A 25,068-nucleotide genomic window follows, 5' to 3' on the forward strand; every position below is an offset into this window, starting at 1 on the left:
AATGATCGCCATTCTAACTGGTGTGAGATGGTATCTCATTGTGGTTTTGATTTGCATTTCTCTGATGGCCAGTGATGATGAGCATTTTTTCATGTGTTTGTTGGCTGTATGAATGTCTTCTTTTGAGAAATGTCTATTCATATCCTTTGCCCACTTTTTGATGGGGTTGTTTGTTTTTTTCTTGTAAATTTGTTGGAGTTCTTTGTAGGTTCTGGATATTAGCCCTTTGTCGGATGAGTAGATTGCAAAAATTTTCTCCCATTCTGTAGGTTGCCTGTTCACTCTGATGGTAGTTTCTTTTGCTGTGCAGAAGCTCTTTAGTTTAATGAGATCCCATTTGTCAATTTTGGCTTTTGCTGCCGTTGCTTTTGGTGTTTTAGACATGAAGTCTTTGCCCATGCCTATGTCCTGAATGGTACTACCTAGATTTTCCTCTAGGATTTTTATGGTATTAGGTCTAACATTTAAGTCTCTAATCCATCTTGAATTAATTTTCGTATAAGGAGTAAGGAAAGGATCCAGTTTCAGCTTTCTACTTATGGCTAGCCAATTTTCCCAGCACCATTTATTAAATAGGGAATCCTTTCCCCATTTCTTGTTTCTCTCAGGTTTGTCAAAGATCAGATGGCTGTAGATGTGTGGTGTTATTTCTGAGGACTCTGTTCTGTTCCATTGGTCTATATCTCTGTTTTGGTACCAGTACCATGCTGTTTTGGTTACTGTAGCCTTGTAGTATAGTTTGAAGTCAGGTAGCGTGATGCCTCCAGCTTTGTTCTTTTGACTTAGGATTGTCTTGGAGATGCGGGCTCTTTTTTGGTTCCATATGAACTTTAAAGCAGTTTTTTCCAATTCTGTGAAGAAACTCATTGGTAGCTTAATGGGGATGGCATTGAATCTATAAATAACCTTGGGCAGTATGGCCATTTTCACGATATTGATTCTTCCTATCCATGAGCATGGTATGTTCTTCCATTTGTTTGTGTCTTCTTTTATTTCACTGAGCAGTGGTTTGTAGTTCTCCTTGAAGAGGTCCTTTACATCCCTTGTAAGTTGGATTCCTAGGTATTTTATTCTCTTTGAAGCAATTGTGAATGGAAGTTCATTCATGATTTGGCTCTCTGTTTGTCTGTTACTGGTGTATACGAATGCTTGTGATTTTTGCACATTAATTTTGTATCCTGAGACTTTGCTGAAGTTGCTTATCAGCTTAAGGAGATTTTGGGCTGAGACAGTGGGATTTTCTAAATATACAATCATGTCATCTGCAAAGAGGGACAATTTGACTTCTTCTTTTCCTAACTGAATACCCTTGATTTCTTTCTCTTGCCTGATTGCCCTAGCCAGAACTTCCAACACTATGTTGGAGTGGTGAGAGAAGGCATCCCTGTCTTGTGCCAGTTTTCAAAGGGAATTTTTCCAGTTTTTGCCCATTCAGTATGATATTGGCTGTGTCAAATACATGTATTTGACCATGTTTGGTTTATAATCCTCATGTACTATCAAATTTTCAGGGGGATAAGGAACTCTTATTGTATCACCTGGATCAAGAATACAATCCCTTATTGCTGGATATCAAGGACTTTTTGAGTCAAAGAGGGGCATTTCCCCAGAGAAAATTATAGGAGCAGATAAAAGTAACAAAAGTCAACTGTGAAACCCCATTAAAACCTGTAAAATGTTTATTTATATATATATAATATATACATATATAATATATATACACGTGTATATATTATATATATACATATATATATGAAAAATGGAAGTAGGAGATTAAAGGAAACCTGTCTCCTAAAGACATGCCTTAAAACTCCATACGTGAGACACTTTGCCCACACCACTTTCTAGAACATTGCAGCACCTGGTGGATTATCCTAAAATGTACATGGGAACAAGCCTATGGGTGGAGAAATTAAATTGTGACATTAAAATGACTGCTTCTACTTCAGCCAGGTGAGACGCCACTACCAAAAGATGAAAATGGAAAAGTAATGTTCGACACAGTGGATCTCTGTGCCATATGGGAGGTAAGTGCTAGGAGGACAGAGTACAGAAAAGGAAGACAAGAGGTAAACCTGTTTCCCAGCTTTCATGTGCAACAATGGAATCTGCACCACTGGAACTAGAAATTCAGGAGCTTCACAAAGGAAGTTTTGCTGAGTGGTAGAGAAGAACACACGACTGAAATAGAATAGTGGGAAATGAAGGAGATAAATTGGGGACAAGGAAGACAGGTATTCCTCCCCCTCCATGTGCATTTTTCTCTCCAGCTTCCTAAAGAGGATACCCAAATTCTTCTAGCTGTCACTATCCTTTTTTGTTATCTGTTGTAATTCTCTTGAGAATCACTGCTATTTTCATTCTCATATCTTAACAGTTGTTGCTTAACAGTTCTGTCTTGCATTTATCATAATCTGCAGCCAACCTCACAAATAATTCGTCACAACCCCTCCCCAGGCCATGGAGAAGTGTAAGGATGCAGGATTGGCCAAGTCCATCCGGGTGTCAAACTTCAACCGCAGACAGCTGGAGATGATCCTCAACAACCCAGGACTCAAGTACAAGCCCATCTGCAACCAGGTGAGGGCCCTCAGCCTCCTCTCCTTTCTCTTCTCAATACCCATCTTCCTGTCCTACTGCCTGGCTTCCATTCGTTTTGTTCCACTTACATTTGTGAAATAGAAGATTCTAGAAAGCAAAGCCTCTGTCTAGAAGAACATGGAAGACCCTTAATCGTACCTCTCCTTGGAGAAGTCTTAGTGAAAAAGGTACAGAGACCTTCATGCTGAATTCTGTATACTATTTTTGGAGGAGGTAAATTTCATCAAGGAGGACTGAAATGGTTAATCAGAGCTCGGGGAGAAGGTGGACTTATCTCTAAGGTTTGAAAAGACCACCAGAGAGTGGATTGGTAAAGATGATTTGGAGTATAATGTGTATAATTATAAAGGCCATAAAAACATGGGATGAGCAATAAATCAGGAGAGTGAGAATAAGAGAAGATAGGTACTACGGGTTTAAATAAGGTTTAGATGTCTGAATGCTTTTTATTGGCATCTCTGTTTTCATAGTTCTTGAGCAGGTACTAAGAACTGGAAACAGTGAAAGTCATCCAGGTTAGGGAGAGGAAGTTACCTGTTTATGAGAGCTGCTTGAGAGAGAAGCTGAAAGGATGTGGCGTGCTACCCCTACCCTTGCCTCGTGTAGAAAAGCCTGCTAATGATGCCTCATTTAGACCCAGACCCAAAACGGAAGTCTTATAGCTGGACCACCTAGGAAGAAGAGTTCTAAAGCGCAAAAAAGAAAGCATTTCATTTTGGAACACTTATTTGCAGCTGGAAATAGGGAAATGGACTAACTGACTAAATTACCATCCTGTCCATCCTGCCGTTCATTTCAGTCCTTCCACATTGTTATTTCGTGTTTGGGCTGTGCTGGAAGAACTGTTTTATACAGGCTGCTATTCAATAAATTTGTAAATACCATACCCACCAAAGGATTTAACACTGAAAAATTAAGGTAACCTTGGAAAATTCTAAAAGAGTCACTTTTCACTCCTGAGATGTAGGTGGTCAGGGGAAATGAGGAACACTGTAGAAGCCATATACAAGATGCACAGATGGCATTGTGTTTGCTGTGGACTCTGTTGATGTTGAAAGAATGGAAGAAGTCAAAACTGAACTTTATAAAATAGGGTATAAGAAAATAAAGATGTCCCTGTACTTACGGGTGCTAAGAAACTAGACTTGAAGAACTTGTCTCTCTCAGAAATTCAGAAATTGTTAGCAATGGTTGAACTGAGCTCATCCACTCCTTGGCATTTGCCGCCTACCTGTGCAATCATAGGACATGAAATAAAGGATTTGAGAAACTCCATGATGTGACAATGAAAAGAAAAATATTGCAGTAATATAAAAAGATGAATATGATACGTTTTCTATATATATGGAATAGATTTTCTCTGGTCTGATTTTGACAAATGCAAGACTGTCTAAGCCTGGTTTTCCTGTATGCCCCTCCTGCGTGCTGTCAAAGCTTCGTTTCATTGAACAATCAGATCCCGTATGCCCTCCCTGCGTGCTGTCAAAGCTTCGTTTCATCAAACAATCAGATGCCCAACTCTGTGGTTGTGTGGAAGATGAGTAAATGCAGTGATGCTTCAAGTGGTCTCTTCTCCCTACCCCACAAATATTTCAGTACTAGCATTTTGGGAAGTCAAGCAAGTATACGAAATTAACCAGAACGCAATTGCGGAAATTTGACGCGAAGTTGGTGAAATAAAACTTTAAAGACTGAAAAAAAGAGAGTTAACTATTTATGGAGATCACTAGTTGTGGTGGATGAAATCAACACTGAGGAAAATTTAGCAGAACATTGAGCCGACCTTGTGACTGCCCACATCTAATTTTGATGCACCTCTTTGCTTTCTGTCATCAAATCAACTGTTGAGAAGCATCTATTCTGCATATGTTTCTGGTTCTCTAACTTACTCTTTTACTACTTAGAGTCAATGAGTACAGGTCTACAGCTGAAACATGTAGTATTTAAAATTTATGTATTTGGTAATATAATACAAAATCTTGATTGCCAATTAAAAAGTTAAGGAATTAATGTGGTTTTAATATTAGTTTTACTCAATTTTTTTATTATGACATTTTCAAATTTGAGAGAAATTTGAAGGGATAATACAGGACAGCTACATGTTACCATCTATATCCAAAATTGTTGACACTTTGCCAACCTGGCAAATATATAGGTATATATGAGTAGATCTGCATCAATACATGTAGTCTTTGTTGAATCTCTTCAAAATATATTGTACTGATCACAATTCACCTCTACAGACCTTTCAAAGCATGGCATAGGAATGAAGATATTCTCCCAGTAACACTGCAATTATTATATATAAGGAAATAACAATAATGCCCTCATATCATTGATTATCCAATCAGTATTCAGATTTCCCATTGTTTTGTTGAAATGTCTCTTATACCTCTATTTTAACCATAAATAGAAGATGAAAAAATTTAAAGATACCATATAATAAGATTAAGTACCTGAAATTATACCAAATAAAAGATGTGTATGACCTCTATAGAATTATAAAGTAATGAGAAATGTTAAAGAGTAAATATAAAAGATATATCATGAAAACAAAAAAAAAATCCAGTTGTGACTTTCAGTTTGTTATACTTTGATCAGTTAACTTGTTCCAAGTTTTTGAAAGGTAAGTTTCTGTAGATTCGAAGTTTAACTTCTATGATATAAAGCATCCATCCAAGTATAACATTTTTGGTGAGAAACTGCCTCTACCTTGCTATATCCCTGAAATTATACCACAGTAGGCAGCATGAAATGACAGATTGTCCCACAATTAGTGATGCTAATTTTGATCACTTGGTTAAACAAGTGGTAACCAGATCTAATTTCCAGAGACATGTGTTCTCCCCTTTGCAATTACTAGTAATCTGCTGGGTGAAAATAATCAAAAGGGAAAGTTATATTCCACAGCAAATTTTCACATAATGATTGAGTATACATTGATGTTTTAAATTTTTGTATTGTATTTTTATTGTATTTGTTCTTTCCTGGGAGCTTTAAAGTAATTACTTTCAATTATAACTACAAGTTTACTATTCTCATTTTACATTTTATTATGAAAAAATTTTTTTCACTAAGTCAAGAAAAGAAACAATTACTCCTCTTGGATATGCTAAAAAGCTTAACTCTTTCCCTTTAATTATTCATGTCCTGGAAAAAAAATACTGTCATGATTACTGTATTAGTCCATTTTCATGCTACTGATGAAGACATACCCGAGACTGGGAAGAAAAAGAGGTTTAATGGACTTAAAGTTCCATATGGCTGGGGAGGTCTCACAATCATGGCAGAAGGCAAGGAGAAACAAGTCACATCTTACACAGATGGCGGCAGGCAAAGAAAGAACTTGTGCAGGAAATCTCCTCCTTATAAAACCATCAGATCTCATGAGACTTATTCACTATCTCAAGAACATCATGGGAAAGACCTGCCCCCATGATTTAATTATCTCCCACCAGGTCTCTCCCACAACACATGGGAATTATGGGAGCTACAAGATGAGATTTGGGTGGGGACACATAGCCAAACCGTATCATGCCACCCCTAGCCCCTCCCAAATCTCATGTCCTCACAATTCAAAACCAATCATGCATTCCCAACAGTTTTCCAAAGTCTTAACTCATTTCAGCATTAGACCGAAAGTCCACAGTCCAAAGTCTCATCTGAAACAAGGCAAGTCCCTTCTACCTATGAGCCTGTAAACTCAAAAGCAAGTTAGTTACTTCCAAGATACAATGGGGGTACAGGCATTGGGTAAATACAGCTGTTCCCTGTGGGAGAAATTGGCCAAAATAAAAGGGCTACAGGACCCATGCAAGTCTGAAATCCAGCAGGGCAGTCAAATTTTAAAGCTTCAAAATGATCTCCTTTGACTCCATGTTTCACATCCAGGAGTCAATGGAACCCCATTCACATCCATGCTGATGTAAGAGGTGGTTCCTGTGTTCTTGGGCAGCTCCACTCCTGTGGCTTTGCAGGGTACAGCCTCCCTTCTGGATGCTTTCATGGGCTGGCATTGAGTGTCTGCAACTTTTCCAGGTGCACAGTGCAAGCTGTCAGTGGATCTACCATTCTAGGGTCTGGAGGATGGTGGCCCTTTTCTCACAGCTCCATCAGGTGGTGCCCCAGCAGGGACTCTGTGTGGGGGCTCTGACCCCAGAGCACTGCCCTAGCAGAAGTTCACCATGAGAGCATGGGCCTAGTGGTAAACTTCTGCCTGGACATCCAGGCGTTTCTATACATCCTCTAGAAATCTGAAATCTAGGTGGAGGTTCCTAAACCTCAATTTTTTTTTTTTTTTTTTTTTTTGAGACAGAGTTCTGCTGTCGCCCAGGCCCAGGCTGGAGTGCAGTGGCACGATCTCAGCTCACTGCAACCTCCACCTCCCAGGTTCAAGTGATTCTTCTGCCTCAGCCTCCTGAGTAGCTGGGATTACAGGCACATACCACCACACCTGGTGTGTGGTGTGTATTTTTGCATCTTTAGTAGAGATGGTGTTTCACCACCCTTGGTCAGGCTGGTCTCAAACTCCTGACCTTGTGATCTACCTGCCTCAGCCTCCCAGAGTGCTGGGATTAAAGGCGTGAACCACCACGCCTGGCCCCATGCCTCAATTCTTAACTACTGTGCACCCGTAGGCTCAACACCACATAGAAGCTGCCAAAGGCTTAGGACTTGCACCCTGTGCAGCCACAGCCTGAGTTGTACTTTGGCCCCTTTTAGTCACAGCAGGAGTGATTGGGATGCAGGGCACCAAGTCCCTAGACTGCACACAGAATGGAGACCCTGGGCCCAGCCCATGAAACCATTTTTTCCTCCTAGGCCTCCACCTCTGGGCCTGCGATGAGAAGGGCTGCCACAAGGGTGTCTCACATGCCTTGGAGACATTTTCCCCATTGTCTTGGTGACTAACATTTGGCTCCTTGTTACTTATGCAAATTTCTGCAGCTGGCTTGAATTTCTTCTCAGAAAATGGGTTTTTAATTTTTACTACATCACCAGACTGCAAATTTTCTGAACTTTTATGTTGTTTCCCTTTTAAAACTGGATGCTTTTAACAGCACCCAAGTCATTTCTTGAATGCTTGGCTTAGAAATTTCTTTGACCAGATACCCTAAATCATCTCTCTCAAATCCAAAGTTCCACAAGTCTCTAGGGCAGGGACAAAACGCCACCACTCTCTGCTACAACATAACAAGAGTCACCTTTGCTCCAGTTCCCAACAAGTTCCCCATCTCCATCTGATACGACCTCAGCCTGGACCTTATTTTTCATATTACTAGCAGCATTTTTGTCAAAGATATTCAACAAGTCTCCAGAAAGTTCCAAATATTCTTATATTTTTCTGTCTTCTCCTGAGCACTCCAAACTGTTACAACCTCTGCATGTTACCCACTTCCAAAGTCATTTCCACATTTTCAGGTATCTTTCAGCAACGCCCCACTCTACTGGTACGAAGTTACCATATTGGTCCATTTGCATGCTGCTGATAAAGACATACTCAAGAGTGGGGAGAAAAGGGGGGTTTAATGGACTTACAGCTTCACATGGCTGGGGACGCCTCACAATCATGGCAGAAGGCAAAGAGGAGCAAGTCATATCTTACATGGATGGTAGCAGGCAAAGAGACAGCTTGTGCAGGGAAACCCATTTTTAAAATCATCAGATCTTGAGAGACTTATTCACTTTCATGAGAACACAGATAAGACCCCCTTCCACAACATGTGGGAATTATGAGAGCTACAAAATGAGATTTGGGTGGGGACAGAGCCAAAACATATCATTCACCATTGGTGAAGGCAAATACTTTTGATCACTTTTAACCACTCAACACTATGAAGACATGGATTGTTTTCCTATAATATGTGATGTTTATTAATTATTGGTTTTTGATGCTCAAATCTACACAAATATTACTGAGATTCCTGTAAAACTACTTTTTTCTTTTAAACCTGACCTCATAAGTCTTTAAAGAAATTCTTACATTCTGGCACAATTTGATGTTCAAAGCTCAGAATCTTAACCTATCCCAAGTCTGGAATTGGCCATATGCAATTCTAGTGGTCAAAGGTTGCTAGAACCTGACTCTGGTTCATAGAGTTGCTTATGCTCAGAAATAACATTTCTGTGTATACTTTTAGGACAGCAATATAAAATGTATTTTTATTAAAAAGATCATTACTTGACAGTAATATTCTCAGTTCAAATTTAATGTTATACTTTATTCAGCTTATTTTAATCTGTATATTAACATATGTTTTGGATTATCTGATGCTTTTCCATCTTGCTCATCTACAGGTGGAATGTCATCCTTACCTCAACCAGAGCAAACTGCTGGATTTCTGCAAGTCAAAAGACATTGTCCTGGTTGCCCATAGTGCTCTGGGAACCCAACGACATAAACTATGGTAATAAAAGCAACAGGAAGTTTACCTAAAATGCCATTTTGATGAAAAAGTTTAATTATAGCCTACTCAGTCTCCTGGAGTTCACTCTCAGTGAATCCGTGTACGGGGATAATTTGCATTTCTGATGAGATCCCAGGTGATGCTATTGTTCAGGGGCCTCACTTGAGAGGCTCTGGTGCAGAATGAACACCTTAGTCTGTTTAGGGAGCCTCCTACCAAACTGAATCCAGCCTCAAGACTTCAGCATTTCTGGCTTTCCTTCCAGGGTGGACCAGAACTCCCCAGCTCTTTTGGAGGACCCAGTTCTTTGCGCCTTAGCAAAGAAACACAAACGATCCCCAGCCCTGATTGCCCTGCGCTACCAGCTGCAGCGTGGGGTTGTGGTCCTGGCCAAGAACTACAATGAGCAGCGGATCACAGAAAACGTCCAGGTGAGGAGTTGAGTGGGCATCAGGGCTCCTGCATGGTGTCCTTCACATGTGTGCTTCTTGTAAGCTTCTCAGGACACCCTTGCACTAAGTCCATCTCCTGGGCATTGCCTATGTACAAATGCTTTGTGTGCATCATAAGGGTTTTCTATTCTACTCTAGGAGGGGCAGCATGGGTGGAGAGAATCAGGATGGGACCAAAACCAGAAATTTTGGCATAAAGTTGGCAACTTACTCTGTATCCCTCTGCTAGGGACATCACCTTTTCTTCATTTTCTGAAATGAGTTGGGTTAGGTGTTCTCTAATCTTCAAATCATTGCAGATTTTTTCTTCATGTCCTTGTTTATTCCGTATAAATTTCATGTATTTATTCTCTTAGAATTATTTTTTGAGTGCCTGTTGAAGTCTTTGGGTATTTTTATTAGGTTGCATGTCTTTTTCTATGTGTAGAAAAACATAGTAAGTAAAATTATAAAAAAAGAAAACCTCAAACATAGAGGTTTAATACAAAACCATTTATTTAACTGATAATTTCATGGTTTGTAATTTAGCCTAAGCTCCACCTGAACTCAGTCTAGTCCTTCTGTTCCTGGCTGGGCTGTCTCACGTATGTGCAGGGCAATGAGGCAGCTCTGCACAATTAATCCAGAATTTGTATTCTGGATATTCTTTAGAGCTTCAGATGTATTGTTGAAATAGCCTCTCCCAAAATGTACCCAATGTTTTGATTCTCTTTATGGTGGTTTTAACAAAAGTTTCTACTCTTAACGTAGTCAAATTCTTTATGACATTGTCTTGTAGTTGCTAATATCGTGACTTTTCCTATATTGGAAACATGACAATACATTACTATATTATGTAGTAAAATATTATATAGTAATACGGAGTAATATACTATATTAATATCTTATAAAAGTATTAATGTACTTTTATAAATTGGGATAATTTGATTTTTAATATGTGAAATAAGGGTGCAAATGTACATACAATTTTCACTTGATACTAAAATGTCCCACTAAGAATGATTGAAAAGTCCATATTTGCTCACCTATCTTGATTTTTCATCCTGTCATAAAGTGTCCATAAGTACTTCTGACATTTCCCTTCTTTCAGTGTTAACTTTCCTGTACTGTCTAAATTATGTTACATAGCATTCTTAAGGCACTTGTGTATGTTTTCCTAGATTTATTCATAGAAAACTTATAATTTTAATAGTCTTTGGATAACTTGAGAATTTTCTAGACTTACCTAGATAGACTTTTATTCTCTTTTCCTCTTATTCTCTGTATTAGAGTATTCCAATAAAATTTAGTAATTTAGTATTATGCTAGCAATTAGTGACATCTTTTGATATTTAAATTCTTTCCAATTTGAATACTGAGATCCTCTTCAAGCAACTACTTGTTTTCTTTGAGCATGATGTTATTAGGATTTGTACAATTACTGTCTTGAATCTTGATGAAAACAATTTTCACATTATACCTGTTCATTGAAGATGGAAATCAGATGAATATATTTGGATTTCAGTATTTCTATATCTGATGTGAAACTGTACAACTGTACAACTACAGAGGATCTCAACAGATACTAGAGATGAAATAAAGTTAACCTTGTGTTTACATGACTGGTTCATGTACTTATAAGATTAAGAATCTAGAGAACAACTTTGAAACTTATGATTTAGATATTTTGATGATGATACAGTTTGGATATTTGTCTCCTTCTAATCTCATTTTAAAATGCAAAAAAGGTTAGTTCGCGTCCTTTGTAGGGACATGAATGCAGCTGGAAACCATCATTCTCAGCAAACTATCACAAGAACAGAAAACCAAACACCACATGTTCTCACTCATAGGTGGGAACTGAACAATGAGATCACTTGGACACAGGAAGGGGAACACATCACACACCAGGGCCTATTGTGGGGAGGGGGGAAGCGGGAGGGATAGCATTAGGAGATATACCTAATGTGAATGACAAGTTAATGGGTACAGCACACCAACATGGCACATGTATACATATGTAACAAAACTTCACATTGTGCACATGTACCCTAAAAATTAAGAAAAAAATGTTATCCCCAATGATGGAAGTGGGGTCTGGTGGGAGGTGTTTTTGTCATGGGGACAAATACAGAAATATAGAAATCCAACAATATCCATCTGTATTAGTCCGTTTTGTGCTGCTATTAAAAAAAATACTTGATGCTGGGCAATTTATACAGAAAAGAGCTATATTTGGCTCACAATTTACAGGCTGTACAAAAAGCATAGCACCAGATTCTGGAGAGGCTTCAGGAAGCTTTAAATTCCAACATTAGGTCATTCCTTTTCTCTCATACCTGATCATAGGCCGTTAGAAGCAGTCACACTATCTGTTGAATGTCTTCCTGCTTAGAAATTTCTTCCACCAGATACCCTTAAATCATCACTAAGTTCAGACTTCCACAAAGTCCTGGAATGGACACAATGCAGCCAAGTTCTTTCCTAAGGTATAACAAGGGTGATCTTTGTTCCAGTTTTTAGTTTCTGCTTTTGGTCTTAGATCTCATTAACCTAGACTTCATTGCCCATATTTTTATCAGCATTTGTCAGAATCATTTAACCAATGCTTAACAAGTTCCAAACTATCCTTTATCTTCCCATTTTCTTCTGAACCCTCCCGACACTTCCAAACTGTGCTAATTACCCAGTTCTAAAGCCACTACCACATTTTCAGACATTTTTAGCAATGTCCCACTCCTGGTAACAATTTTCCATATTAGTCCATTGCGCACTGCTATAAAGAAATACCAGAGGCCAGATAAAATATGCCAGAAGGTGGTTTATTTGGCTTGCCATTTCGCAGAGTGTACAAAAATCATGGCACCAATTTGGTTTTGGTGAGGCCTCAGGAAGCATTTACTCATGGTAGAAGGTGACAGAGGAGGAAGCATATCAAATAGCAAGAGATGAAGAGGGAAAAAAAGAAAATGTCAGTCTCCTTTTTAAACCAGATTTCATGTGACCTAATGCAGTGAAAACTCATTACCATGGGGAGGGCACCCAGCCATTCATGAAGGATGCCCCCATGGCACAAACACCTCCCACCAGGCCCACTTCCATCATTGCTGAATCACATTTTTAACATGAGATTAGGAGGGGACAGATATCCAAATTGTAGCACCACCAAACTGTCTAAAATTTCTAAAAAAGTTTCAAAATTTTCCCTCTAGATTCTTCTAAATCTTCTAAATACAAGACCAATCATGCACACACCAGGTCAACTTCATTCCATCTCCAGTTTCTGTTGAGATCTTTGTCTGAAGTTTTGTGCAGTTTCAATATATAATATCTAGGAATGGATTTATATTTTACCTGATATTCTTTAATGACTTGAGAGTTTAGAGACTATCTTTCATAACTTTTGGAAACTCATCAGATATTTTACATATTGCCTCTACACCCTGCTCTGATATACTTGGCTATTCCAAGTTGACAATTATGCAATCTAACAATGAAAATTTTCTACTTCTTTGGTAGGTTTTTGAATTCCAGTTGACTTCGGAGGATATGAAAGTTCTAGATGGCCTAAACAGAAATTTTCGATATGCTGTCATGGATTTGTAAGTAACTTTGGAAAATGGGTTGCCAAGTTTATTTTTAGAGGAGGAATGTCAGATGGGTGCTAAAAGTGACCTCAATACCAGGGAGACAGGCCAATGTGAGTCAGAGGTGAGACAGGAACTCTGGAACTCTCCTTCTGGATTCAACTCCAGAGCTCTGTTCTCTGACAGGGTGAGCGGGCCCAGGGTCAGCATGGGTCAACCTGTGCCTCTGCTCTCCTGACTCCCTGAAAATTTCCAGAGCAGCCAATATTATTGCTGAATCGGCACCTTTCATGTTGGCCTGGCATTTCTGCTATGGCCTAGTGGACAAATTGTATATGGCACATATGGCTTGATTACATGTTTTTCCAAATCTGTATTTATAGCTTTTTCTTCCAAATCTGCTTAGTTCCTTATCAGATAAACATTTCCAATAACATTGGTGTCCATGCCAGAAATTCATCTCTTCCGTGTGGAATTGCTCACTAGATCATGTCAGTTCAGTATCTTTACCCATTTCAAATTTCTTTCCTCCTTCTCTTCAGACATTTGCTCATGACCCAAGCACTGCATTTTGCCTCCAGAAAGTTTGCCCTTAGTGGGCGTTAGAACTCTTGGCTCTGATTTATTTTTCCAATATGGAAATCTAAATGCAGACTATAGAGAAGTTTTAGAGAAGAGAGATTAAAAGTCAAGGGAAGAGCCAGGCTCAGTGGCTCATGCCTGTAATCCCAACACTCTGGGAGGCAAAGGCAGGTGGATCACTTGAGGTCAGAAGTTTCAGACCAGCCTGGCCAAAATGGAGAAACCCTGTCTCTACTAAAAATACAAAAATTAGCCATACGTGGTGGCATACACCTGTAAATCTAGCTACTCAGGAGGCTGAGGCAGGAGAATCCCTTGAACCTGGGAGGCAGAGGTTGCAGTGAGCCGAAATTGTGCCACTGCACTCCAGCCTGGGCAACAGGGCAAGATTCCATCATTTAAAAAAAAAAAAAAAATCAAGGGAAGAGTTGGAAAGTCCCATCTTTGGGGATAATATATAGCTGACAAAAGATCTTACTCTTTTTCTATATGCTCCAAGATTCTAGGATTCACAGAAAGGCACTCACGTGATGAGGGAAAAACAAGTTATGTCACTGCTTGCAGTGGCGATGTTAACAGGTAATAGACATGAGATAATGTATTAAAAAAGATAAACACAGCAGCATGTCGTAAGAACGCAAACGTTTTTAAATATCATTGTTTACATTTTTATTAGTTTAGAGGAAAATAGTAAAATAGGAAATCAGGAAAAGGAAATGAAGAGTGGCAAACATCAGTAATTCTCACCAATTATTCAATATTAATCATTTATTCATTCTATTTTGTGTTATTTCCACCTAAAGATTGCCCTTAGCATATTGTAGAGTTTTGGATATGGAACCCCATATCACATAGGACAGTTTACATGTCTGAATCGAAGAAAATATTTTCCATATGGTAAGCAGCTAGTCAGTAATGAATACTTTAAAGGATGTGTGATTGCTACCAAGAACATTTAACCCTCAAAACTTAGTGATGAACATATAGCTGGCTTATTTCTATTCAAAACAATGCAGGATGAGTTGCTGCTTTCATTGAGAATTTGAAATAGAAAAGGTCAGAATATCTCTTTGCTCTGTTGACAGATATGGAAGACTATGTTTGAACAACTGACCCTGTGTAGTTTGTGTGATAAATTCCAGGCAAGGGAATATAAGTTGAAAATGCTCTTAATTTGGGGAAAAAAACCACACATTATAAAGTCATGTTCATGAAAGACAGATTCTACAAATTGAAAATAAACTTAACATTCACACTAATGGCAGCGTCCTAGAAATCACTTTGCTACCAGCTTTTTAATAGTCATTTCATCCATATTATGTACGATCATTTCTCTTTTCAGTCTTGTGGTCCACCCTGATTATCCATTTTCAGATGAATATTAGCATAGAGGGTGTTGCACGACATCTAGCAGAAGCCCTGCGTGTGGATGGTGATGCAGAGGATATCTCTATGCTGGTGGACACACGGCCTCTGGTTAAATCCCTCCTGCTTGGCAACTTCAGTTAGCTACATACATCCATAGTCCAGAAAGCAAAGAAAATAAATTTTATCTTGAAGTAATTGAATGTTTTCCTTAAAGGTTCTTTTCCTACTCCTTTCTACATACTCGTGTGTTTCTTTTCCTTCTACTTCATTAGGGCCAAAAATTGATTTGCCTATAAGTTTGGGGCAGAGTAGATAAATATTTTATAGACATTTTTGAGGTGAGAGTGGGTGGAGTTTGCAGCCTCTAGAGGAGGAGCAAGTGACCAGTATTTATCAGTCAGTCTGTCTTTAGCTCGTTCAGAAAGAGGAAAACACACAGCATAGAACCTGAACACAAGCCATATTGACAGGATGACCAACAATCTATGGCCTCCCTCCAGCACCACAAATTGGAGCTCCAGCAACCTAGGGATGCAGCATCCCTGTGGGGTAATGGTTAGGGAGGTGGGAGGGCACCCATCCAGGATAAATAATGAGAAGTCAGATATGGGAGAGGTTAGAAGAAGAAAGTTGAGTACGATTCTGCTTGGGAAATACAAACACATGCTCTTTTGTCAATTACGTCTTGTGCATAAAAGGAAACTTCCCACATTGTTTCAAGGCTGAGAGCCAGGCCTTGACCTCCTGTGTGCCCAGTATCAGCAGTGGCCTTGCTGGGCTGTGGTGGAGCAGGACACCAAAGACACCATTGACTGGTCACATTCTCCTGAATATCAGCTCCATATAGAGCAAATATTAGGACCTAAAAATATACTATTAATTTGTTCTACTCAGTCTTTTGAAATATTTCGTACATTTAAAAAGGCACACTAATATAAAATATCCAAAAGCCATTACATGTTATTGTCAAATTAATTTCAAAATTACAAAAACATCTAATTATCCAAAATTTCAAAAATCTTTTGAAAACAGTGTATGTGAAATAGCATGATGCTTTCAAACTTTGGTAACTTTCAGGAATAATTCTTACAAAGACACCTAATTGTTCCTATACTTTGTAGGGGTACAAATTTAATCAGTTAGTCAAGAACATAACATTTCATTCCAGACAACTTTTTGAAAAGTTGGGACAATGTCATGGGCTACTGGCCAAAGCACTTGGAGACTGACAGATGTTTATGACCTGTGCACATTTCTCAATGCGTTTACCCTCCACTGACTTAACCCCGTTAGAGGGGTTTCCTTAAGCCACGTATTTCAGCTGAGAAATATCCTGCCAAGTTTCATAGTTTACAATATTTCCTAAAATAATTTATTTCTTAAAATTGGAAGAGGCCATAATATCTGGACTGTTTTCTGTCTTCACTCATTTCCTTGATGTCAAATATTCTCATGGCTTTAAATACAACCTCTAGGCCAAGAAACCGTAAATCAGTATCTACAGCTCAGCTTTTTCTCCAAAACTCCAGAATGAATCATCATATTGACTGCATCTCTACCTTAGTGCCTAATGGACAGTCACACTTAGCATGCCTCAAAGCTCATTTCAATTGCTGCCTTCCTGTTCCACCTCAATGTTCCTAGACTAAGTAATGATTATTTCACATCTTGTAAATTGATTGACATAATCAAAAATGAAGCTCATTAGTCAAGTATGTAATGCCAAAGAATTTCAGATTTTCTTAGCATGCATGACATTTTTTTCCCCAAGATGTGAAGTAACAATTAGAACAGTCATTTATAAATAGTAAATCTGCTACAGGCTTACTCCACTTGTTTATCCTTCATTTTCACAAAAACTTTATTTAAAAAAGGCCATACGCTNTAGGCTTGTGGTGGAAGAGAATGTTGTGGCTGGTTGACCCACACCATCAAAACTTTCTCCATATCAACAATAAGGCTGTTTTGCTGCTTTCTAATCATTTGTGTGTTTACTGAGGTAGTATTTGAATTTTCAAGAACATTTCCTTTGCATTCACGATTTGGCTAAAATTAGTGCAACAGGCCGGGTGTGGTGGCTCGCACCTGTAATCCCAGCAGTTTGGGAGGCCGAGGTGGGCAGATCACAACATCAGGAGTTCGAGACCAGCCTGACCAACCTGGTGAAACCCTGTCTCTGCTAAAAAGACAAAAATTAGCTGGGTATGATGGTACGCGCCTGTAATCCCAGCTACTCAGGGGGCTGAGGCAGAATTGCTCGAACCCGGGAGGCAGAGGTTGCAGTGAGTTGAGATCACGCCACTGCACTCCAGCCTGGGCGACAGAGCGAGACTGTCTCAAGAAAAAGAAAAAAAAAAAAAAGTCTGGAAGCTCGGCCTGTTGCACTGTCTCAGCTTTCAACATGCCTTCCTCAGTAAGCTTAATCATTTCTAGCTTTTGTTTTCAAGTTAGAGATGTGCAATTCTTCCTTTCACTTGAACACCTAGAGGCCATTGTAGGACTACTAAGTGGCCTAATTTCAATATTGTTGTTTCTCAGGGAACAGGGGAGGGCTGGTGCTGAGGAGAAAGAGACTGGAAAACCACCAGTCAGTGGAACATTCAGAAAATACTTATCGAATGTTCGTCATGTTATCTAGTCACAGTTCATGGCTCCCGAAAACAATTATAACATCAAAGATCACTGACGACAGACCAGCAAAACAGGTAAAATAATAAAGTATGAAATATTGTAAGAATTACCAAGATTTGACCCAAGGACATGAAGTGAGCGTGTGCTGCTGGAAAAATGCACCCGTGGACTTGCTGCAAAGGGATGTCACCAACCTTGAATTTGTAAAAAATGTAATATCTGCAAAGTACAATAAAGTGAGGAATAAAATGAGGTAATGCTTTCTTGATAAATGGGTCAAATCATGAAAAATATAACATGTGTAATGGTTCATTTTAGGTGTCAACTGGATTGCATTAGGTAGTACCTCGACTGCTGGTAAAGCATTTTGTGGTGTATCTGAGGATAATCCTGGAAGATACTAGGATTTGAATCAGTGATTCAGGAAGTGCCACCACTATGGGCAGGCACAATCCTACTGGCTGAGGGCCCAGATAGAAGAAAGCAGAGGAAAGGTGAATTTGGTCTCTTTCTCTTTTATGGAGCTGGGACACCACTTTTTTTCTCCCTTTTGACATCAGAGCCCCAATTTCAGTGGTCTTTGAACCCTAGGACGTTCACCAGTGGCTCCCTGGGCTTCAGGCTTTCAGCTTCAGGCTGAGAGAATATATTGGCTCTCAGGGCTTCATGTATGGACTGAGCCATGCTACTGCCTCCCTGGTTCTCCAGCTTGTAAATGGCATATGGTGGTACTTCTCAGCCTCTATAATTACACGAGCTAATGCTCCTGATAAATCCTCTCACATACACACACACACACACAGGTTCTGTTTTTCAGAACCCTAATAGATTTTGGTAACAGGAGTAGTTCTAGAGGAACAGGAATCTAAGTATAAGTTTTCTGAGCTGGTTGATTGGTTGTGGGGTTTCTAGATTGTCTCCCTAAGATTAGACTTGAAAACATTGAGGACTATTTTCAGTAATACAGAGAACAATGATAGTCCATGGTAATTATTTATAGAGATGTACAAGACATCTGCAATCACACTCTACTCAATGACCCACAGGTAGCGAGGAAATTGGTGACTCTGCATATGATACTTTTGAACATTAGTGGAAAACTAAAGAATATAATTAGTTGATTGGTGGCACCTAATATTGCCAGACAGTGTTAAGGAAAGAAAAGGATGAGCTCATGGGTGAAATTCCAGGATCAAGCAATGCATGGGTGTGTTGGGAGGGAGAATCTTATGTCCTGTAGCCACAGGGCTAAAAGTGCTGAAAATCAAACACAAGTGACACGAAGCACCACGAAAGGAGAAAAAAGATAGATAAGTTGGACTTCATAAAAATTGAAACATTTTTGCATCAAAAGAAACTACAAGGAGAATCAGAAAGCAACCCACAGAATGAGGAAAATATTTGCTAGTCCTATTTCTGATTAAGCCAAATTCGATGGAATTCCATAAAATAGTTTATTGGATTACATACATGGGAAGGCCAAGACATTAGACTTAATTCCAAGTTGTCTTCAAAAACGTCTTTGCTTGTATCTCTGCATTTTATAGCTTGCTTTATTTTTGTCCCAGCATTTACATTGGTAGAAAATATGACCATGGGACAGTTCAAGACTCAAGGTCATTAATACATGAAGTTCTCTAGACCTTCTGATATCCACTGAGTAGAGGGACTGAAAAGAACATTGACAGACACTGTTATGCTTTTATCTGCCTTTGGACCATCACGTGTCCAAAGGTATAAGAAACGGGTTGTCTACCCTGGGTCAAAACTGCAATCCAGTATTGCTGAACTTTAAGGTCAGGTAACCACTGCCTTTCCCAGTGAAAAGGAGCATTTCCACAAAGCAACATACAGGGGGCAGGAAAAAGTAACTTAAGTCAACTAGGAGACCCCATAAGAAGATGGTATTTATTAGTACATATAATAGATGCAAGGTGTTAGAATTGTCTTTAGAAGACAGGTTTATCTAACGATTCCATATGTAAAACACTTTGCAAACACCAGTATCTGAATCATTGCACCACTTTCCTGATGAGGGTTTAATATCCCAGGCCTACATTTACCTGGGAATATGGCTACAGGTGGGGACATCGATTTGTGATGCTGGTAAAACCACCGCTTCTAAGTAGTCGTTATTCTGTTCCAAGTGTGTTATTGGCCCTTCGATTTCCCACAGTGGAGTCGAGTTTCAGATGTAGCTTTTAATAAGAATTTAAAGATAGTCAAGCCTGTAATCCCAGCACTTTGGGAGGCCGAGACGGGCGGATCACGAGGTCAGGAGATGGAGACCATCCTGGCTAACACGGTGAAACCCCGTCTCTACTAAAAAATACAAATAAAACTAGCCGGGCAAGGTGGCGGCGCCTGTAGTCCCAGCTACTCCGGAGGCTGAGGCCGGAGAATGGCCTAAACCTGGGAGGCGGAGCTTACAGTGAGCTGAGATCCGGCCACTGCACTCCAGCCTGGGTGACAGAGCCAGACTCCATCTCAAAAATAAATAAATAAAAAAATAAAAATAAAAATAAAAAATAAAGAATTTAAAGATAGTTTGGAGAATCACAAAGTAAGAACAAACCAGAAAAAGAACTTAAAACTACTCAATGTGGCCATGCTCAGGGCTCAGTTTCACTCACTTCACATATATTTACTGAGCACTGACTATGCATTAGGTGAGTGCAAAAGTAATTGTGGGTGAGCAATTGAATTGGGCCGCCTGTCTTGACACCACTGCACTGAGTGCTTGAAGACGTGTTTCAACAGACAGTTGGGGTTAGTGTGTGTCATCCCATTCGAGTGGGGATTAAGAGAAGGCAGGCGGCCTTGCTGGAGCTGTGTGGTCTTCAAGTGAGAGTTGCAGGCAATAGAACTACTTTCCTTTTTGAGAAAAGGGAGGAATTCATTTTCTGCAGCCATAAGAAAAGCAGGTTTTTTGTTTTAGTTTTTTCCAGGGTGGCTGGCAAAATGGCCGAATAGTAACAGCTCCAGTCTGGAGCTCCCAGTGAGATCAACGCACAAGGCGGGTGATTTCCACATTCCCAGCTGAGGTACGTGGCTCATCTCATCCGGACTGGTTAGACAGTGGGTGCAGCCCACAGAGAGCAAGCCAAAGCAGGGTGGGATGTCACCTCACCTGGAAAGTGCAAGGGATCCGTGAACTCCCTCCCCTAGCCAAGGGAAGCCGGGAGGGACTGTACTGTGAAGAATGGTACATTCTGGCCCAGATACTACACTTTTCCCATGGTCTTTGCAACCCACAGACCAAGAGATTCTCTTGGGTGCCTACCACACTAGGGCCCAGGGTTTCAAGCACAGTCCTGGGCAGCCAATTGGGCAGACATCAAACTAGCTGCAGTTTTTTTCATACCTCAGTGGTGCCTACAACACCAGCGAGACTGAACCAGTTCAATCCTCTGGAAAGGGGGCTGAAGACAGGGAGCCAAGTGGTCTACCTCAGCAGATCCCACCCCCTGCCAAGAGCCCAACAAGCCACTGGCTTGAAATTCTTACTGCCAGCACAGCAGTCTGAAGTCAACCTAGGAAGCTCTGGTGGAAGGAGGGGCATCCACCATTACTGAGGCTTGAGTAGGCAGTTAACCCCTCACAGTGTAAACAAAGCCACTGGGAAGTTTGAACTGGACAGAGCCCACCACAGCTCAGCAAAGGCACTAGAGCCAGACTGCCTCTCTAACATTGCTCCTCTCTGGGTAGGGCATCTCTGAAAGGCAGCAGCCCCAGTTAGGGGCTCATAGATAAAACTCCCATCTCCCCGCTGGGGACAGAGGACCTGGGGAAAGGGGCAGTTGTGAGCCCAGTTTCAGCAGACTTGAAAGTTCCTGCCTGCCAGCTCTGAAGAGAGCAGATCTCCCAGCACAGCGCTTGAGCTCTAAGGGTCAGAGACTGCCTCCTCGAGTGGGTCCCTGACTCCTGGTGCCTCCTGACTGGGAGACACCTCCCAGCAGAGGCTAACAGACACCTCATACAGGAAGAGCTCTGGCTGGCATCTGGTGGGTGCCCCTCTGGGACGAAGCTTCCAGAGGAAGGAACAGGCAGCAATCTTTGCTGTTCTGCAGCCTCTGCTGGTGAAACCCAGCAAACAGGGTCTGGATTAGAACCTCCAGCAGACCTGCAACAGAGCATTCTGACTGTTAGAAGAAAAACTAACAAACAGAAAGGAATAGCATCAACATCAACAAAAAGGATGCCCACACAAAAACCCCATCCAAAAGTCACCAGCATCAAAGACCAAAGACAGATAAATCCACAAAGATGAGAAACAAAAAAAAAAACAGAGCAAAAAGACTAAAAATTTCATAAACCAGAATGCCTCTTCTCCTCCAGAGGAACACAACCCCTTGCCAGCAAGTGAACAAAACTGGATGGAGAATGAGTTTGATGAATTAACAGAAGTAGGCGTCAGAAGGTGCGTAATAGAAAACTCCTCCAAGCTAAAGGAACATGTTCTAACCCAACACAAGGAAGCTAAGAATCTTGGAAAAAGGTTAGAGGAATTGCTAACTAGAACAGTTTAGAGAAGAACATAAATGACCTCATGGAGCTGAAAAACAGCATGAGAACTTCATGAAGCATATACAAGTATCAATGGCTGAATTGATCAAGCAGAGGAAAGGATATCAGAGATTGAAGATCAACTTCATGAAATAAAGTGTGAAGACAAGATTAGAGATAAAATGAAAAGGAACAAACAAAGCCTCCAAGAAATATAGGATCAGGTGAAAGACCAAACCTAGGTTTGATTGGTATGCCTGAAAGTGACTGGCAGAATGGAAACAAGTTAGAAAACATTCTTCAGGATATTATCCAGGAGAGTCTCCAGCCTAGCAAGACAGGCCAACATTCAAATTCAGGAAATACAGAGAACACCAAAAAGATACTCCTTGAGAAGAACAAGCCTGAGACATAATCATCAGATTCATCCAGGTTGAAACTAAAGAAAAAATGTTAAGGGCAGCCATAGAGAAAGGCCAGGTTACCCACAAAGGGAAGCTCATCAAAACTAACAGTGGATCTCTCTGCAGAAACCCTACAAGCCAGAAGAGACTGGGGGCCAATATTCAACATTCTTAAAGCAAAGAATTTTCAACCCTGAATTTCATATCCAGCCAAACTAAGCTTCATAAGTTAAGGAGAAATAAAATTGTTTACAGAGAAGCAAATGCTGAGATTTTGTCACTGCCACGCCTGCCTTACAAGAGCTCCTGAAGGAAGCACTAAATATGGAAAGGAAAAACCAGTACACCAGTCACTGCAGAAACATACCAGATTGTAAAGACCACCAATACTATGAAGAAACTGCATCAACTAATGGGCAAAATAACCAGCTAGCATTATAATGACAGGATCAAATTCACACATAATAATATTAACCTTAAATGTAAACAGGCTAAATGCCGCAATTGAAAGACACAGAGTGGCAAATTGGATAGTCAAGACCTATCAGTGTGCTGTATTCAGAAGACCTATCTCAAGTGCAAAGACACACATAGGCTCAAAATAAAGAGATGGAAGAATATTTACCAAGCAAATGAAAAGAAAAAAAAAAAAAGAAGCAGGGGTTGCAATCATAGCCTCTAATAAACGAGACTTTAAACCAATAAAAATCAAAAAAGACAAATAAGGGCATTACATAGTGTTCAAGGGATCTATGCAACAAGAACTAACTATCCTAAATATATAGGCACCCAATACAGGAGCACCCAGATCCATAAAACAAGCTCTTAGAGACCATCAAAGAGACTTAAGACTCACACACAATAATAATGGGAGACTTTAACACCCCACTGTCAATATTAGACAGATCGACGAGACAGAAAATTAACAAGGATATTCAGGACTTGAACTCAGTTCTGGACCAAGCAGACCTAATACACATCTACCAAACTCTCTACCCCAAATCAACAGAATATACATTCTTCTCAGCACCATATCATGTTTATTCTAAAATTGACCACATAACCGGAAATAAAAGACTCCTCAGTAAATGCAAAAAAATGGAAATCTTAACAGTCTCTCAGACCACAGTGCAATCAAATTACAACTCAGGACTAAGAAACTCCCTCAAAACTGCACAACTACATGGAAACTAAACAACCTGTTCCTGAGTGACTACTGGGTAAATAACGAAATTAAGGCTAAAATAAATTAAGTTCTTTGAAACCTATGTGAATGAAGACACAATGTACCAGAATCTCTGGGACACAGCTAAAAGCAATCTTCAGAGGCAGATTTATAGCACTAAATGACCACAGAAGAAAGCAGGAAAGATCTAAAATTGACACCATAACATCACAATTCAAAGAACTAGAGAAGAGCAAACAAATTTAAAAGCTAGCAGAAGACAAGAAATAAGATTAGAGCAGAACTGAGAGACAGAGACAAGAAAACTACCCCCCACCCACAAAAAAAAAAAAAAAACCGTGCAGAAAACAAACAAAAAAAATGAGTCCAGGAGCTGCTTTTTTGAAAAGATCAACAAATAGACAACTAGTCAAACTAATAAAGAAAAATCGAATAGATACAATAAAAAATGATAAAGGGGATATCACTACTGATCCCACAGAAATACAAACTACCATCAGAGAATACTATAAACACTTCTATGCAGACTAGAAAACCTAGAAGAAATGAATAAATTTCTGGATGTACACACCCTCCCAAGACCAAACAAGAAAGAAATTGAACCCCTGAATAGACCAGTAAGTTCTGAAATTGAGGCAATAATAGCCTACCAACCAAAAAAAGACCAGGACAAGACAGATTCACAGCCAAGTTCTACCAGAGGAACAAAGAGGAACTGGCACCATTCCTTCTGAAACTATTTCAAACAGTAGAGAAAGACGGACTCCTCCCTAATTCATTTTAGGAGGCCAGCATCATGCTGATACCAAAACCTGGCAGAGACATGACAAAAAATTCAGGCCAATATCCCTGATGAACATCGATGCAAAAATCCTCAATAAAACACTGGCAAACCAAATTCAGCAGCACATCAAAAAGCTTATCCACCACGATCAAGTTGGCTTCATCCCTGAAATACAAGACTGGTTTAACATATGCAAATCAATAAACATAATCCATCAAATAAACAACCAATGACAAAAACCACATTTTCATCTCAAATAGATGCAGAAAAGGCCTTCAATAAAATTCAAGAGTGCTTCATGCTAAAAACTCTCACTAAACTGGGTATTGATGGAACATCTCAAAATAATAAGAGCTATTTATGACAAACCCACAGCCAATATCACACTGAATGGGCAAAAGCTGGAAGCATTCCTTTTGAAAACTGGCACAAGACAAGGATCCCTTCTCTCACCACTCCTGTTCAACATAGTATTGGAAGTTCTGGCCAGGGCAATCAGGCAAGAGAAAGCAGTCAAGGATATTCAAATAGGAAGAGGGGAAGTCAAATTATCTGTTTGCTGCTGACATGATTTTATATTT

General features: G+C 39.9%; 2 protein-coding genes and 1 pseudogene across 3 annotated transcripts in view; all 3 read left to right on the forward strand.

Moving 5' to 3' along the window:
* LOC112631309 (aldo-keto reductase family 1 member C1 homolog) overlaps positions 1–25,068 on the forward strand; it is a 91,595-nt gene that overhangs the window by 34,132 nt on the left and 32,395 nt on the right. The window lies entirely within an intron of this gene.
* LOC112631314 (aldo-keto reductase family 1 member C4) lies at positions 1,944–15,169 on the forward strand (the record flags this gene model as incomplete). Its single annotated transcript, XM_025396251.1, has 6 exons — positions 1,944–2,027; positions 2,458–2,580; positions 8,899–9,008; positions 9,274–9,439; positions 12,959–13,041; positions 14,951–15,169. Coding segments are annotated over 6 exons (609 nt in total), but the record flags the coding sequence as incomplete, so codon positions are not given.
* On the forward strand, positions 3,041–3,910 carry LOC112631686 (annotated as a pseudogene).

Source organism: Theropithecus gelada, chromosome 9 (genome assembly GCF_003255815.1).
Source record: "Theropithecus gelada isolate Dixy chromosome 9, Tgel_1.0, whole genome shotgun sequence".
NCBI lineage: Eukaryota > Metazoa > Chordata > Mammalia > Primates > Cercopithecidae > Theropithecus > Theropithecus gelada.